General features: G+C 43.1%; 1 protein-coding gene across 2 annotated transcripts in view; it reads left to right on the forward strand.

The window, feature by feature from the left end:
* The first annotated feature begins 3,776 nt into the window (after positions 1 to 3,776).
* Positions 3,777 to 15,544, forward strand: part of IFT52 (intraflagellar transport 52) — a 236,577-nt gene continuing 224,809 nt past the window's right edge. For both annotated transcript variants that reach the window (XM_085619219.1, XM_085619220.1), the window contains exon 1: positions 3,777 to 3,891. In XM_085619219.1, the coding sequence (XP_085475345.1) occupies positions 3,874 to 3,891 (18 nt within the window). In that variant the 5' untranslated portion in view covers positions 3,777 to 3,873. The remainder of the gene's footprint in view (positions 3,892 to 15,544) is intronic.

Consider the following 15,544-nt stretch of genomic DNA (forward strand, 5'->3'; position numbering starts at 1 on the left):
TCTACATAGACCTGAGGATTTCTCATTAACACACAATTCAAAATAAGGCCCTAAGCCTGCCCACACAAAGGCAAACAAATATTGGCAGAGCCAATAAGTCTTGCCTATGCAATTGCAATTTAGCCATGTTGTACACCAATGTGGTTGCTGTTCAGCATGGCTAAAAGTTAGTGGCGTGGAGTGGGGTAGACTGGTGTAGAGTGGAGTAGGGGTAGAGGGGTGGATTGGGTATGTTGGAGTGCAGGACCTGGATAGATTAACATAATAGATTGGAGTGGGGTAGATTGATGTGGGGTAGGTTGGGGTAGAGTGGGGTAGATTTGACTGGGATATACAGGGTTAGATTGGAGTGGAATGGAGTAGATTGGAGAATAGTGGTGTGCAGTAAACTGGGTAGATTGGAGTGAGATAGGAGTGGGGTAGATTGCTGAAGAGTGAGGTGGATTGGAGGGTAGTTGGATAGAGTGGTGTGGGGTAGATTGGGGTGGGGTGGGGTAGACTGGAGTGGGGTAGATTGGGTTGGGGTTGGGTAGACCGGAATGGAGTGAAGTAGACTGGAGTGGAGTAGATTGTGGTAGATTGGAGTGGGGCCGATTGGATGGAGTAGATTTGATGGAGTAGATTGGAGTAGGATAGTTTGGGGTGGAGTGGGGTAAGGTAGACTTGGGTGGATTTGGGTGAAGTGGGTTAGATTGGACCAGAGTTGGGAAGATTTGGGTGGCATGTGGTAGCATGAAGTGGAGTGGGGTTGATTGGGTAGAGTAAAATGGAGATTGGTAAATGGGGTAGAGTGGAGTGGGGTAGATTGGGGTACAGTGGAGTAGGGTACAGTGAAATGGAGTGGATTGGAGTTGGATAGATTGGAGTTGAGTCGAGATTGGAATAGAGTGAGATAGATTGGGTAATAGGGAAGTGGGGTATATTAGGGTGAAGTGGGATAGATTGGGCAGATTAGTGTAGGGCAAATTGGTATAGAGTGGGGTAGATTTAAGAGGAATGATTAGAGTGGGTAGATTGGAGTGGGATGGGGAAGACTGCAGCGGATAGAGTGGGGTGAAGTGAGGTAGAATGGGGTAGAGTATATTTGAGTGGATTAGACTGGAGGCAAGTAGATTTTGGTGGTGTAGTTTGGAGTAGGGCAGATTGGGGCGGGTGGGGTAAATTGGAGTGGGGTGGACTGGGATGGAGTGGGTTAGAGTGGAGTTGGGTAGATTTGAGTAGAGTGTAGTAGACTGGAGTGAAGTGGAGTGGGTTAGATTTGGGTAGACTGAAGTGTGGTAGAGTGAACTGGGATAGACTAGGAGAGTGGGGTAGATTGGAGTGGTGTGGGATAGATTGGAGTGGGGTGGAGTGTGATAGAGTGGGGTGGATTGGAGTGGGGTAAAGTGGAGTGGGGTAGATTGGAGTGGAGAGGAGTAGAATGGAGTGGAGTGGTGTAGATTGGGATGGAGGGAGGTAAATTGGAGTGAGATAGATATGAGTGGCATAGATTGATGTAGATTGAAGTGGAGTGGGGTACAATAGAGTGGAGTGGTGTAGATTAGAGTGGGGTACATTAGGGTGGAGTGGGGTTTATTGGACTTCGATAGATAGGAGTGAGGTACATTGTTGTAGATTGGAGTTGAGTGGGGTGCATTGGAGTGAAGTTGGATAGATTGCTGTGGGGTAGATTGGGATGGGGTGGGATCGACTGGAGTGGGGTAGATTGAAGTTGAGTGGGGTAGGTTGGAGTGGAGTACTGTAGAATAGAGTGGAGAGGAGTTGTATTGACTGCAGTGGAGTGGGGTAAATTAGAGTGGGATAGATTGTATTGGATTTGAGGAGATTGGAGTGGGTGGGATTGAGTTACATTGGAGTGGTTGGACTGTGGTAGATTGGGGTGGATTTGAGTGGGGCAGACTGAGATAGTTTGGAGCAGAGTGGCGTAGATTTGAGTGGAGTGCAGTAGATTGTAGTGGTTGATTAGGTTACATTGAGTGGAGCGGTGTAGTGTGGAGTATGCATGGTGTGGTAGTGCACTGCCATTACAGAAACACATTTCAATTGAAATAGCCGTTACATTGCACTGAAATACAGTTTTAGTGCACATAAACAATAATGTGTGCAAATGTCATCACCTAGTGTACTGATTGTTTTCAAATATGTGTTTCCACCACACTTCAGGATTACCAAGAAAATGTGCTTAATTTGTGCTAATTCTGATATATTCTGAAACATCAGCACAGTTCTATGTTTTTGTTGTGTACTAGAAAAAAAATCCCTTCTCATTTTCCATGTATAGTCAGCACGATTGTCACATAAATTCTCTCACTTTAAAGTCAGAGAAAGAAAAAGAAATTCCCAGATCCCTGGAAGAGAGAGCCTGACATCTGACCTTTGTTTGTGAATGCACAGCAAATGTGACAAGATAAGAACAATATTTAAAGGCCTGTTTACAAAAAGCAAGTGTGTGGAAGAATACAGTAAACACGGTTTAGGCAACAGAGCTGCAATGAACCTGGAGAGCCTAACTCAAATAAAGACAGCAAACATAAAGCAAAAACACATGAGCTATAAACCACAAAGCCAATGGTAATCAGCGAGCGAAATGCATTCCTAGGTCAACGTTTTGAAAGTCCCTAAAATGTCTTTAGCAGGTAGGCTTCAATCTAAAAATGCCTATTCACTTCCCTGACTCACTTCTGGAAAGCTGAGGCACCCAAGGTGCTTCCAATACAAAACCAACGAGTCATTAAAAGAAGAAGTGTAATGGCTCACATCAGCAAACGTTGAGGTGCGTTACGCAGACAGTCACTGCTGCTGTGTGTGTTTATTTTGGAAGGGTGTTCTTAATAATCGTTCGTGGTCTAAAATCCTTCGTCAGCACAGGGGCCAGATGTGTACAGTGGAGAGAGCTTTTGCCTAAAATAAGGGCCTTGAATGGCCTAGGTCCAGTAAGGATATAGATAATTGGTGACCTCAAAACCATTGCAACTGGTTTAAGGCAGATTTAAGCTCGTCACGTTTTACACAAAATTGACCCTTTCAGATATTCACCTCGTTACATGAAAATAACTGCTTTCTTCCAATCGCTACAAAATGTCACTCAAAGTGTCACTCATAAGGCAGTGATATAGGATGTAGCCTTACGGCTAGAGCTGCCGACTTTGGAGCTGAGAGATCCCGGTTCGGGTACCTACATGCATCCTGTGATCGCTGGCAAATCACTTAATTTCCCCGTGCCTACCAAAAAATAAATTAATGTGTCTGTCTGTAACGTAACTGGAGTCAGGTAAAGCGCTGCAATACCTTCGGGTCGAGTTCGCGCTACATACATCTGCAAAAAATTACACTAATAAATGCACTGAAAAGCTGTAATTATTCACAGCAAACTGAGGGCTTGGCAGCTTTAAGTTTACGTGCATAAGCCACACCCCTAATTAAATAGGCCACGCCCAATTCAGTGAAACCGCTCCTCCTCTTTGAATCCCACTTAAGGCCTGAATGGTTCTACATTTTTTACTCTGGTTTGTCCAGAATGATGCATGTCATTGCCACATTCCTACGGAGCGCTTGCATACTCTAGGAGACAACAAATATGGCTGTCAGAGCCCGTCACTGGCGGACCGCACCACTTTTTCTTTAAAGGGGAGTAGTGATTTTCTGCAAAAAGAAGACTTTGGTATTAACAACCCCCATAGGAGAGCAGTGTTTATTTGATCTATGTGGTAGAAATCCATCGTTAACTGTATCCATGAAACTGTTCTCTGTTTGACGAACTGATTAACTTGTCCCCTACTAACGACAATGCGCCCTTCTGCGGTTGCTAAGGACAAGCTGCTCTTAGTTACCGTGTCGCTCTCCACAATGCAACGCGGCTGACTTGGGAGTAAGATGGTGATGAACACAGAGGTAAAGAGTGGTTTGCCGTGAGTGTACGGGTGTTAGGGGTCTAGGTCAGGTTCGGTCAAACAGAATGCTCCGCCTCGAACAGTATTTAACAGTCATTTCTCTTTCAAGCAGATAACCTTTTCCGTTTTACAGTAACTGGTTTTGTTCCGTTTCGATGCCAGCTCACCATTCTTCCCGGTCCAGAATATATGGTAGTAGACCCAAGCTTTCAATGCCTATCGCTGTAGATTACCCCTCCTTGAAGCCGGCATCCTACAGTTCAAGTAGACTTTTAGGGTCTCTAATGGCAGTGGATGCCTCTCCAAAACATGGCAGTCAATCTCCCACATACAACATAAACAAGATCGTTATGGAGGAAATGTGTTAGTGACTGGAGCTGTTTTCCCGTGTAATTGCTTACATTGAGAATGTATGCCTGCAAGATGTATCTAGTTAAAACCTAGAGAAAATGGTGTGGGCAAATAGGACACATGCTCACCTTGGTGTATACATGGAGGGAGGGGCGTAATCAGATTTCAACACTTCGAGAGTGACTTGAAAAGAATCTGTGTGCTTTCTTAGAATTTCACTCCATTACAAGTCAGATTTGTAGTCTCTTTATTATAGTTTTAATTGAATTGAAAGGTGAAGTTTCCTTTCTATAGGATAGGAGTGCTACATTTCCTACATTTCATAAAATGGGTTTTTAGTTTTTGCTTGAACCTTTTTCACCATGTAAAATCTACCACAAATTGTGTAGGCAAATTCTGCACATGCCTTGTTTGCACACCTCGAAACGGGAAACAACATGCACTTTTAGCACGTGCCATCGCCCATGCGTAAACAAGATCAAGACCATGCAATTTATGGCCGTTTTACAATCATAACTTTGAGAGGGGCTACACTTTTTATATATAATTTTTTGTCATTATTTACACACCATCCTCTTTCAAGTGTGACATATAGGCTCTTTTTTATACTTCTGCCCGGATGTTGAGTCTGTAGACTAGAGTTTTTACCTTATCTACTTTGTCATGCTGTATTTGAATTCCAGTCCCCTATGAACGATTGCATTTTCTTTAAAATTTGTGTAAATAATATGTTTTTTTTCTGAGAACATGGGCTCATTTAGTTTTGTTTGTGATTAATAAGAAATTTAAGTGGGTATATCTCTAGGTATGAACATATTTAATGAAGTATGTTAACAACGCATACCGAGATGCGACCCCGCCTTGGTGATTGATGAGTAACACTCCGGAGAGACCAGTTTCAGTCACTATAGTTCCATCACGCCTTGGTACCTGGAGACCCATCCCCTCTGCTGCCTTTTTGTCCCTTTTTAACCATATAGTCCCCTACCCTAGCCAACATGTCAGGTCCTGGCCTGACCGTGACTGGGGAAAACTCTTATACTCTCGTCTACCCCCCAAACCTCTCCAAAACCGCTGCTAAATCATTCAAGCACGCCACCCTAAAAAGCCACCCTGAGACGTTGATATCCGACCTGCGCTACAGTGCGGACATCGGCATAGTCATTAATGACCTTATCTTCTACTCCATAAGAACCGCCTCTTGGCGCAAAACCTTTGCGCACCTTCTTGACCACCTCCCCGCCGGCCTCCACCCGAACCGCGAGTCTGGTTCGCCTCTAAGACCTTCGATTCAGCTCAAGCCAACCCTTCTCCCCTACCACCTATGCATGCCGCTTGTACTGCTCCTGAACCACTGCGCCCCGGCCCTCTAGCACCTCCCACTTATATTGATTTCGAAATTCTGCATTCCAGAGCGGCCAAACTAACTCAGAGCATCCATATCTCCATTCTGGACCTAATGAACCTCCTTCACCTTGCTGAACTCTCCCTTGCTAACCTCAAGCCCCCGCTGATATCCACCCCCCATGTCACAGAGCTTCCCAAGCACCCACTACCGCTACTCTTGAGACACCTTCGCCCGTGCAAGCAACCATGCCACCTTTCAGAGGAGGAATCCTGAGCTCTCGCCCTCTCTTACAACTCTACCACTGCCACCTCAATTCCACTAGACCTCACGGAAAACAAAATCCTAGCCATCCTCCAAGACCACAACTCTGTCCAAGTCATCCCTTGTCCACTATATGCAAGTTCCGATCATGCCATCAGCACGGTCACCATCAACCCCAACAGGTCAGATACCCACCGTAACAGAAGTGTGGTTAAAAGCAACCTTGCGCCTGTACACCTGTCCGCCCAGACCCCTAACACTCCCCCTGACCCCCCCCCTATCTTGTCTCTTAATCAACTGCCGGTCGGCAGTTAAGCACGCCACCGATATTGCTGATCTCATCCTGAGCAAAAATTTCGACCTAGCAATACTAACTGAATCATGGCTCAACAAAAACTAGTCTCCTTGCCTGGACCTATTAGGCCCTCCCAACTACAACATTGCTAGACTGGACAGACAATCCAGCAGGAAAGGAGGAGGCATCGCCTGCATCGACCGATCTAATCCCTTGTCACGGAACAAACGGCGGACACCACTGACTCCTGCAAATACCTCGCCCTCTCCATTTGCAGCTACTCAATACAACTGTGCAACTTGCACATCTTTTACCACCCTCCAGGCTTGAACGACTCTTTCACCGATCACCTCTTGGAAATCATCACAACTAAGATTTCCTCCATCGCTAAAAAGATTTTCCTTGGTGATTTCAACCTGCACTGGAACGTTCCCAAGGATCCTCACGTCAACGCCATCAAAGACCTCCTAACCGATCAAGCCCTGACTCAAGTCTGCTCACTGCCAACTCATTCAAAAGGGGCCACCCTGGACTGGATCATCTCTAAGGAATCATCAGTCAAGCTTATCTCCATAGACCCATGTGACTGGTATGACCACCACGCCATTGCCTTCCTTTTACCCGGGACCCACAAGACAAAGGCACCGCAACCGGTGATTCCCAAACGCTGGGTCAGAGACACCAAGAACCTTGACCACAGGAAACTGGAGGCTTTCTGTAAGTCTGACCTTCTCCCCCCTTCGCATATAACAACGGTCAGTGACCTCAATGATCACTACTCAGCAGCTATATCGAACATTCTGGATGACCTAGCCCCACTAAAACTAAAAAGAACACAAATCAAAGACAGAAACCCCTGGTTCACTGGATCCCTCAACATGGAGAGAGAGCCCTCCGGCAATCTGAAAGAATATGGCGACAGCACCCCTATGCTGCGCATCTAAAACTTCTCCGCCAGGTGGGAAACGCCTACAACAAGAACATTCTCAATTCAAAAAAAAGAATTCTTCAGATCGGAACTGGGGAATGCCATGAATAGACCCCGTCTAAGGCTATCTTAAATCCAGTGGCAAAGTGCGCAAGGAACCCACGTCTAAAACTGGGGTGAATGTATGACATTGTTCTGCATTCTGTCCATAAATTGTTCTTTTTGCATTTGTCACCCCGAGTAGTATGGGTATGCCCAGACGTGAGTCCCATGCTCTCCATGCCACAGGAATCAAGCTATCCTGGCTGAAGAGGGGTGAAACCTCGAAACCGGTCCTAGGATGCTTGTTTCCAGTCCAGGGAGGACCTGCCTTGGCAGTTCGGGCTGGGCTGTTCCCATGAGGCACAGGGTCAAGACTGATTGGCATATGGCTGGGTTCAAACTGGAATGGCATGGTGATCAAAAAAACGATGGATTTAGGCCCAGATCTCGGTACTGGGGTGAATGTATGACATTGTTCTGCATTCTGTCCATCAACTGTTGTTTTTGCATAAATAGACCCCGCAAGCTCTTTGAACTGGTCAAACACCAATCAAATAAACTGGCTAAAACACCTAAAGAAACTCCTAAGTTTCTAGTATCATCTGAGGAATTCTCCTCTTTCTTCGCTGATAAAATCACAGCCTTAGGAAATGAACTCAGTGCCGCCACATATTCTCAACCCCTTCCTGACCTGCCTCCTCTTTCCGCGCTGCCCTAACTGGCCTCACCTAAAAATCAAGCCCGCTGGGTGGACTTCAAGTACTATGATGAAGACTCCGTCTCTAAAATCATCTCTACCTTAAACCCGAATAATCACTTTAATGACCCGCTACCATCTAACTGCCTCGCTGCTGCCACCCAATCCATTGTTCCTAGCTGGACTTCAATAATTAACGCCTCTCTCCAGCAGGGATCGATTCCTGACTCTCTGAAAGCTGGCCAAGTCCTTCCCATTAAAAAAAAAAAATGTTGCTGGATCCAGCCTCCCCTGACAACTTCAGACCTATCTCCAATATCCCTCTGTTAGCCAAGTGTTAGAGAAGTGTGTACAACAGTAACTAAGTCAACACATCAACAACTTCCACCTACTCGATGACTTCCAATCTGGATTCAGACCTGGGCACAGCACTGAAACTACCATGCTCCACATTGTGGACAATGCCCTCCAAGCCCTTGACCAAGGCAAAACCTGCCTTCTAATCCTCCTAGATCTATCCTCTGCCTTCGACACGGTCAACCATGAAAAACTACTCGAACGCCTCAAACTCGGGATGGGTTTGGATGGCTCTGTTTTAGAAAGGTTTAGGTCCTTTCTCCACAATCGATCACAGAGATTCCTAATTAACGGTAACCTATCAGCTCCCTCCCCGGTCACGGTTGGAGTCCCTCAAGGATCAACCCTGTCCCCCACCCTCTTTAATTCCTACTTAGAGCTGCTTACCGAAGTACTTTGCACCGCTAACATCTCCTACCATATGTACGCGGACGACACCCAAATATACATCAAAATTTCATCGCTCGAGGAGATCCTCGCCCTGAATGAGGCCCTGAAACTGACCGTCCAATGGCTTGCCTCTAACCAACTCAAACTAAACGCAAAGAAAACCGAATTTCTCCTAATCTCCCCTACAAAAGCCAACCCGGAGATTCAGATGTGGATCAAGGCTATCACAGCCTTAAACTGCCCACCGACCATCGTGGACTCGGCCAAATATTTGGGAATAATCCTCGACTGCAACCTGAACATGCGGAACCACATCAACTCGATGGCTAAATCAGCCAGGTTTCACCTGAGCTACCTAAGGAAGCTGAAACACTTCATCGATGCTCCCGTCCTAAAAATGGCAGTCCAACCACTAGTCATCTCTAGGCTAGAATATGGCTGTTCCACCCTCTCGGGTTTACCCAAGATCTCCCTTGCACCTTTAAAAGCCTGCCTCAATGCGGCCGCCAGACTACTTACCGGCACAAGGAAATTCGACCACATCTCTCCATAGCTGAAAGCTTTGAACTGGCTTCCCCTCGAGTCCAGAATACAGCTGAAACTGGCATGCATTACACACAAGGCTCTATATGCAAACTCTCCTGCTTATCTAGCACAGAAACTAGTGGTATCTGGGAGAAGCAGGAACTCCCGGTCCGCCTGAGACCTCTTGCTCCAACCTACCCGTTTTCGGGAAAAAAAAACCCTACAATCGGGCTTTCTCCGGGACCGCACCAAGAATTTGGAACTCTCTCCCACCCGTCATCAGAAGAATGCCTTCTTTGGCACGCTTCACAAAGGAGGCCAAAACTTTCCTCATGGGTAAATTCCTCGCCTAATCTCTGCCTTCAACCACCACAGAGAGCCTGACTAATCTACGACTATCGCATTTTCCTCAGATCACCTACTCACTCCACCAAGAAACTGTGGGGTCTTATACTGATTAGCTGTAATTGTAGCCATACACACGTGTCCCTCTATTCCCCTATGTGTTCAGCACCCCTTCCCCTCTCCAATCGTTTGTATACTTCTGTATTTCTAAGCCTTTTTTCTTCACTTTTGTAAACCTTGTAAAGTGCTCTGATACCCTCACGGGTCAAGTTCGCGCTCATACCCCCCCCCCAACCCCCCTTTGTTGGAGCAGCACCCGCCAATCAAAATGTAAACAACTGCTGACCCCTAGCCGACCTCTACATAGCGCCTGTTCAGTATGCAAGGCTGCAGGGGCCAGTCCTGCCAGGCTGCTGGAGGCATCCAAACAAGCTTTTTTCCCCAGCAATTATTCAGCCTGCTGCATATCAAATTCTCTTGCATTGGCTCTCCCTATATGACAGAAGTATAAATCGGGATAGTTTTTTGTCCGACATCACTTGTGACATTTCTGCAAAAGTTGGACCATTGGACAATCTTCTCCCCACCCTAGCATCAGATGTCCACTCTCAGTGTGCCCTAATATTGACAGACACTTTTTGGTAACTGCTAAAGTGCAACTCCAATTTCTTGTCCAGATATGTATTTTTTTAGTGTGCCCCCCAACACTCCTTTAATATGGAAATCGCTTCCTGTGTGATCTCTGTTCATTGTGTTATTTTTGACTTTTCATTGGAGTAATCTGTAATACTAGACATTTCATGAAAAACTGTGCTGCAACGTTGTGTTTTGGTTATCCAACGACATGAGTGGAAGTAGGAAGGTTAAATATTAGCAGACTGATACAATGCTTTTTCTATAATTTAATTGGTTATTAACATAAATGTTGCTTTTACTAAAAGCTTACTTTACATTATAACTCTCTCATTTTGACATATTTTGATATTACGTTGTACTACTGTTACATTTCATTTGTGATGAGCGAAATACGTGTTTAATCTTTGCCCTTGGGTGTTTGGGGCCATCTTAATATTGAATCCAAACTGAGCTCCCGTTGCACCTGTGAACCGAGTCTCCACACCCTACCCTAACCTCTTAATTCTTGCAGACATTCACTCTGCTCAGGACTCTGCCTGTGGCCTCGCTTAAGTAGCTCTGCATCAGTTCCTAGCAGCAACTTATGACCCTGAAAGTAGGGAGGCAGAGGAGTCATAGGTTTACGCTGGGAAGTGATGTTGGTTAGAGCCTCAGAACACTGCAAACACGCATTATAACACCTAATAAATCAATGTTGAGACATTTTCTTGAAAAAGAAAACATATTTTAATTCAGCTTGAACTTTAACCCCTTCAGTGCCACGCCCTTTCCCCCTCCTGTGCCGGGCGTTGCATTAGTGGGTGGGGTTCATGACGAGATAGTCTCGTCATGGGCACAGCGCAACCGTGCTCCATGACGAGACTATCTCGTCATGGGCACTGAAGAGGTTAAAACAGACGCACCATTTTCATTTAAATTAAATGTATTTGTTTTCTGGTTGTAAAGCAGCAGCTATGGCATTCACTGTGGTCTACTTACCTGCACAATTTAGCCAATGATTTAGCATTTCTATTAAAAAAAAGACATAATTTTTTGGATGTGCTATTTTTAGGATTCTAAGCATTTGTTTGGCTAATGTGGCATACTTTTTGTGTTGATCGAAAATGAATGTTTTGTCTGTTTTATATAAAGCAGTTAACAAAATAAATGAGATACATTGACTAATTCACATACAGCGAAATAGTAAACATACACAAGTGTACACAATGAAGCCCAGTCCTCTCTAACCCAGTGGTCGAAGTGGGCGGGACCGGCAGGGCACGGCTTGCCCCTACTTTTTACATTTAATAGAAACCGTTCCCCTACATTTTTTATTTTAAAAATGCGTCCCCGGATGGCAAAAATAACCAAGGCCCATGGATAAGTCCCACAGTTCCCCTACTTTTTTCCCCCACTTCGACCACTGCTCTAACCTCTACTGAACTAAAAAAAAACTGTATAAGATCGTTACGTTAAACAATAGAAAACACTTCCTATTCTGTTTGTCAGAGAGTTCGTAGGTAAAACCCCTTCCTATTGTGTTTGTCAGCGTTCTCAATCTAACACATCTTTCTACTATATTTGGCATGGGGTTACACCGTGCTTGAACACTTTTTAGGTTATTTGGCACAGGTTATGACAATTTCTCCGTTAGTTAGTAGCAGTGGAACTAGTTTATACATGGCCTAACACAATTGCTGCCCAACCAAATATTTGTAAAGAAGACAGTGAACAAAGAGGTAGTACCGAAACCCTGGAACCACCTTCCATTTGAACTCAAACGGAGCACCAAGTACACATCTTTAGCACTTGTCCCCTCAGGGTAGCAGGGCAGTGCACTTAGTCTTATACAGGGAGGTGGTGTGGGGGAGAAGGTCAGAACCACAAAGGAAACAATAACACCGAATAAATCAACTTGCAGATAGTGTTCTAGGAAAAGAACTTTAATTCGCACACAACTAAACACTACATCTAAAATTGCTATTATGCACAATGAAAACCAGACCTTTTGTACCTCTCTGGCCCTAGATCTGTATAAGAACATCCCTCAGTGTTAAACAACATAAAATACTTCCTATCGTCTTTGTCCTAGATTTCTCAGTGTAAAACCCCTTCATCATGTATTGTCAAACAGTTCAAAATACATTATCCCTTACTGTTGTGCTTGTTGGTGGTTTCACAATTTAAACATGGTGAGACCATACAAACCGCCTTCTAACTCTGTTTAAAACAGCATCTTTATTAAGGTTTGTAAGAAAATTGGTTATTAATTGGGGTGATTGAGTCCCCCACAAGAAATAAGACCACAAACTTATCAAGATAAAACATAGTTTCAATAATATACAAGTCGGCTCACCCCACTGATAGGAATAGCACAGGGCAGACAGATTTAACTAATGAAAAGGTGTATAGCATTTAGTAGTAGCAGACCAGTTAAAAAGTCAACCAACTACACAATAAAAATCCCACTGTTTCTAAAAATAGAAATAATGTAACAATCAAAATGGCAATAAAAATGGCAAAAATCCAAATAGGGAACAAGCAATACAAATTTATAAAGGTTTAAGCTAAAAAAAGCTCCAATAAAAAGTAAAGGGACAATTAGTAGTCCCTGTCTGTGGTTGACCAGGGCCCGTGGGTGGATTTAGGCCAACTGTGGTTGCAGATTAATAACACCAAGCAGGTTCATGCTGGTGAAGGATTTTACCTTCTGGACTAGTCTCTGAAATAGAAGTCGAAATCCACCAGGTCCTCTCAAAGCTGCTGCATGAGGTCTGGCAGAAGCTATTGGTTTTGGAGGGTGAAGCTCGGACAAAGTCCTCTTTTCGGGGGAATACTTTTCGAGTCTTTGTTTGTTCACGATTTCTACCTTAAGACTTAGTTCCTGGTCTACAATTTTGCAGACGAGTTACTCCGTCACATGTGACGGGTAGCCCATCAGCCTCATTACAAGTTCATTATATCGCAAACTCACCAGGGCTTTGCTTCCTGTGTCTATCATTTGTTATTACGATGTTGTATATCTAAATGGACGATACTTATGGTCCACGTAACGGAATTGGATTTGATTGAGTCATACAAGATATTATTAAAGGACTGCCCAGTCTAATACGTGATTTTTAGCTTTGGAGTGCGCAAACGGACGTTGGCCTTGGAAGCATCTATACCGGACCACACCATTTCATTCTTCCCATACCACCTTGAAAAAGTCTAAGTATAGACGAAACACGTGTCGGCAAAATCGTGTGCTGGGAATCTTTGAAAAAATAATTAAAAGTGAATGACTTACCACCAGATGACGCCTTTGGACTACTTGCATGTTGTGTATACCTGTTGTCTCATTAGATTGTCATTGTTTTTTTTTTTTTTTTTTTTTTTTTTTTTCAAAATTTTATTGAAACAATAAATCAGATTCAAGCATGGGCCTACAACCACCAGGGCCGGCCGCTAGATTCAGAAATGATCGTACATTAGTTAAAGCAGTAGGCGACGCCTGGGGCCCAGCCCCGTAAATGGCTCAGGATAGCTCGAGAGAAGCAGGAGACATACATTTAACATAAATAACAACAAAAAACAAAAGGCGAGGCATACAGGCAGAAAACGTGGGTCAGGCTACATCCGGGGGACTTTTACTCCAAGACTTCAATTAGCTATCATCAGGAGGGAGTATTGAAAGATCGGGGGGGGGTAACGGGAAAGGAACATCCATATATGCGATTATACAATCAGTTACGAGGAACCATCAAGGGTCATAGATTGTCATTGTTAACTCTGGTAAACAGACATAATATTGAATAAAAAATATGGACTGGACAGAATATCGAGTTTTTAATATAGAATGGACAGAATATCGAATTGCCAAAATATAGTGGTGAAGAATATCGAAAATCAGGTAAGAAATATCAATTTAAATAATATAGAAGTAAGTAATATCGACAGTCATAATATAGTTGTTAAAAATATCCATTTTTTTTTTATAGTGTTTTAAGTGTTAGTATATGTGTTAAAAGTATGTATTAATTTAGTAATGTATGTTTGAGTATTTTTAAAGTAATTAATTTTATGTTATTTAATTTTTGTGTAATTTAATTCCGTAGCGGATTGTGTGTCTATAGGGGATTAGGGTGGGAAGTAATTTAATTATAGTACATAAAATAATAATTTTTAGGAATTATTAATTATTTTTAATTTAATTTTGCGTTTTACTTCTGTAGCGGGTTGTGGGGTTATAGGGGAATAGGGTGGGAAGTAATTTAATTGTTATTAGGTAATTATTTATTGGTATTGAAAATTAATTGGTTGTTGATTAATTATTAATTGGTAAATAATTTGTATTAATTGGTAATTAATTTATATTAATTGTTTAATTGATAATTATGTTAATTGTATTAGTTTAATATTTGTAGTGGGTTGTGGGTTCATAGGGGAATATGGTGGGAAGTAATTTAATTGTAAATAATTAATAATTGAAATAATTTTTGTATATTGATTAATTTATTATTAATTAATTATTAATTGGTATTGTATTTATTAATTTTTGGTATTGAACATTAATTGGTCGTTACTTATTAATAGGTAATTAATTAAAGAAATATTGGTATTTATAATTAATTATTAAATATTGTGTGATTGGTAATTCATTTTAATACTTTTTGGGGTATTAATAATTAATTTATTTTTAATAAAATATTAAATTATTATTTTCCCTTCTATTGCACTCACTGGAGTGGGACTATTAATTGTTACCCCTACGCTATCCACCGCTTTCCCTACTATTGCACTCACTGGAGTGGGAATAATAATTTTTACCCCTACGCTATCCAACGCTTTCCCTACTGTTGCACTCTTTAAAGTGGGAATAGTAATTTTTACCCCTATGCTATCCAACGCTTTCCCTACAGTTGCACTCACTGGAGTGGGAATAGTAAATTTTACCCTCCCGCTATCCAACGCTTTCCCTACTGTTGCACTCTCTGGAGTCGGAATAGTAATTTTTACCCCTACGCTATCCAACGCTTTCCCTACTGTTGCACTCTTTGGAGTGGGAATAGTAATTTTTACCCCTACGCCATCTGACGTTTTCCTTACTGTTGCACTCACTGGAGTGGGAATAGTAAATGTTGCCCTCCCGCTATCCAACGCTTTCCCTACTGTTGCACTCTCTGGAGTGGGAATAGTAATTTTTACCCCTACGCTATCCAACGCTTTCCCTACTGTTGCACTCTCTGGAGTGGGAATAGTAATTTTTACCCCTACGCTATCCAACGCTTTCCCTACTGTTGCACTCTCTGGAGTGGGACTAGTAATTTTTACCCCTACTCTATCCAATGCTTTCCCTACTGTTGCACTCTTTGGAATGGGAATAGTAATTTTTACCCCTACGCTATCCAACGCTTTCCCTACTGTTGCACACACTGGAGTTGGAATAGTAAATTTTACCCTCACGCTATCCAACGCTTTCCCTACTGTTGCACTCTCTGGAGTGGGAATAATAATTTTT

Source organism: Triturus cristatus, chromosome 7, assembly GCF_964204655.1.
Source record: "Triturus cristatus chromosome 7, aTriCri1.1, whole genome shotgun sequence".
NCBI lineage: Eukaryota > Metazoa > Chordata > Amphibia > Caudata > Salamandridae > Triturus > Triturus cristatus.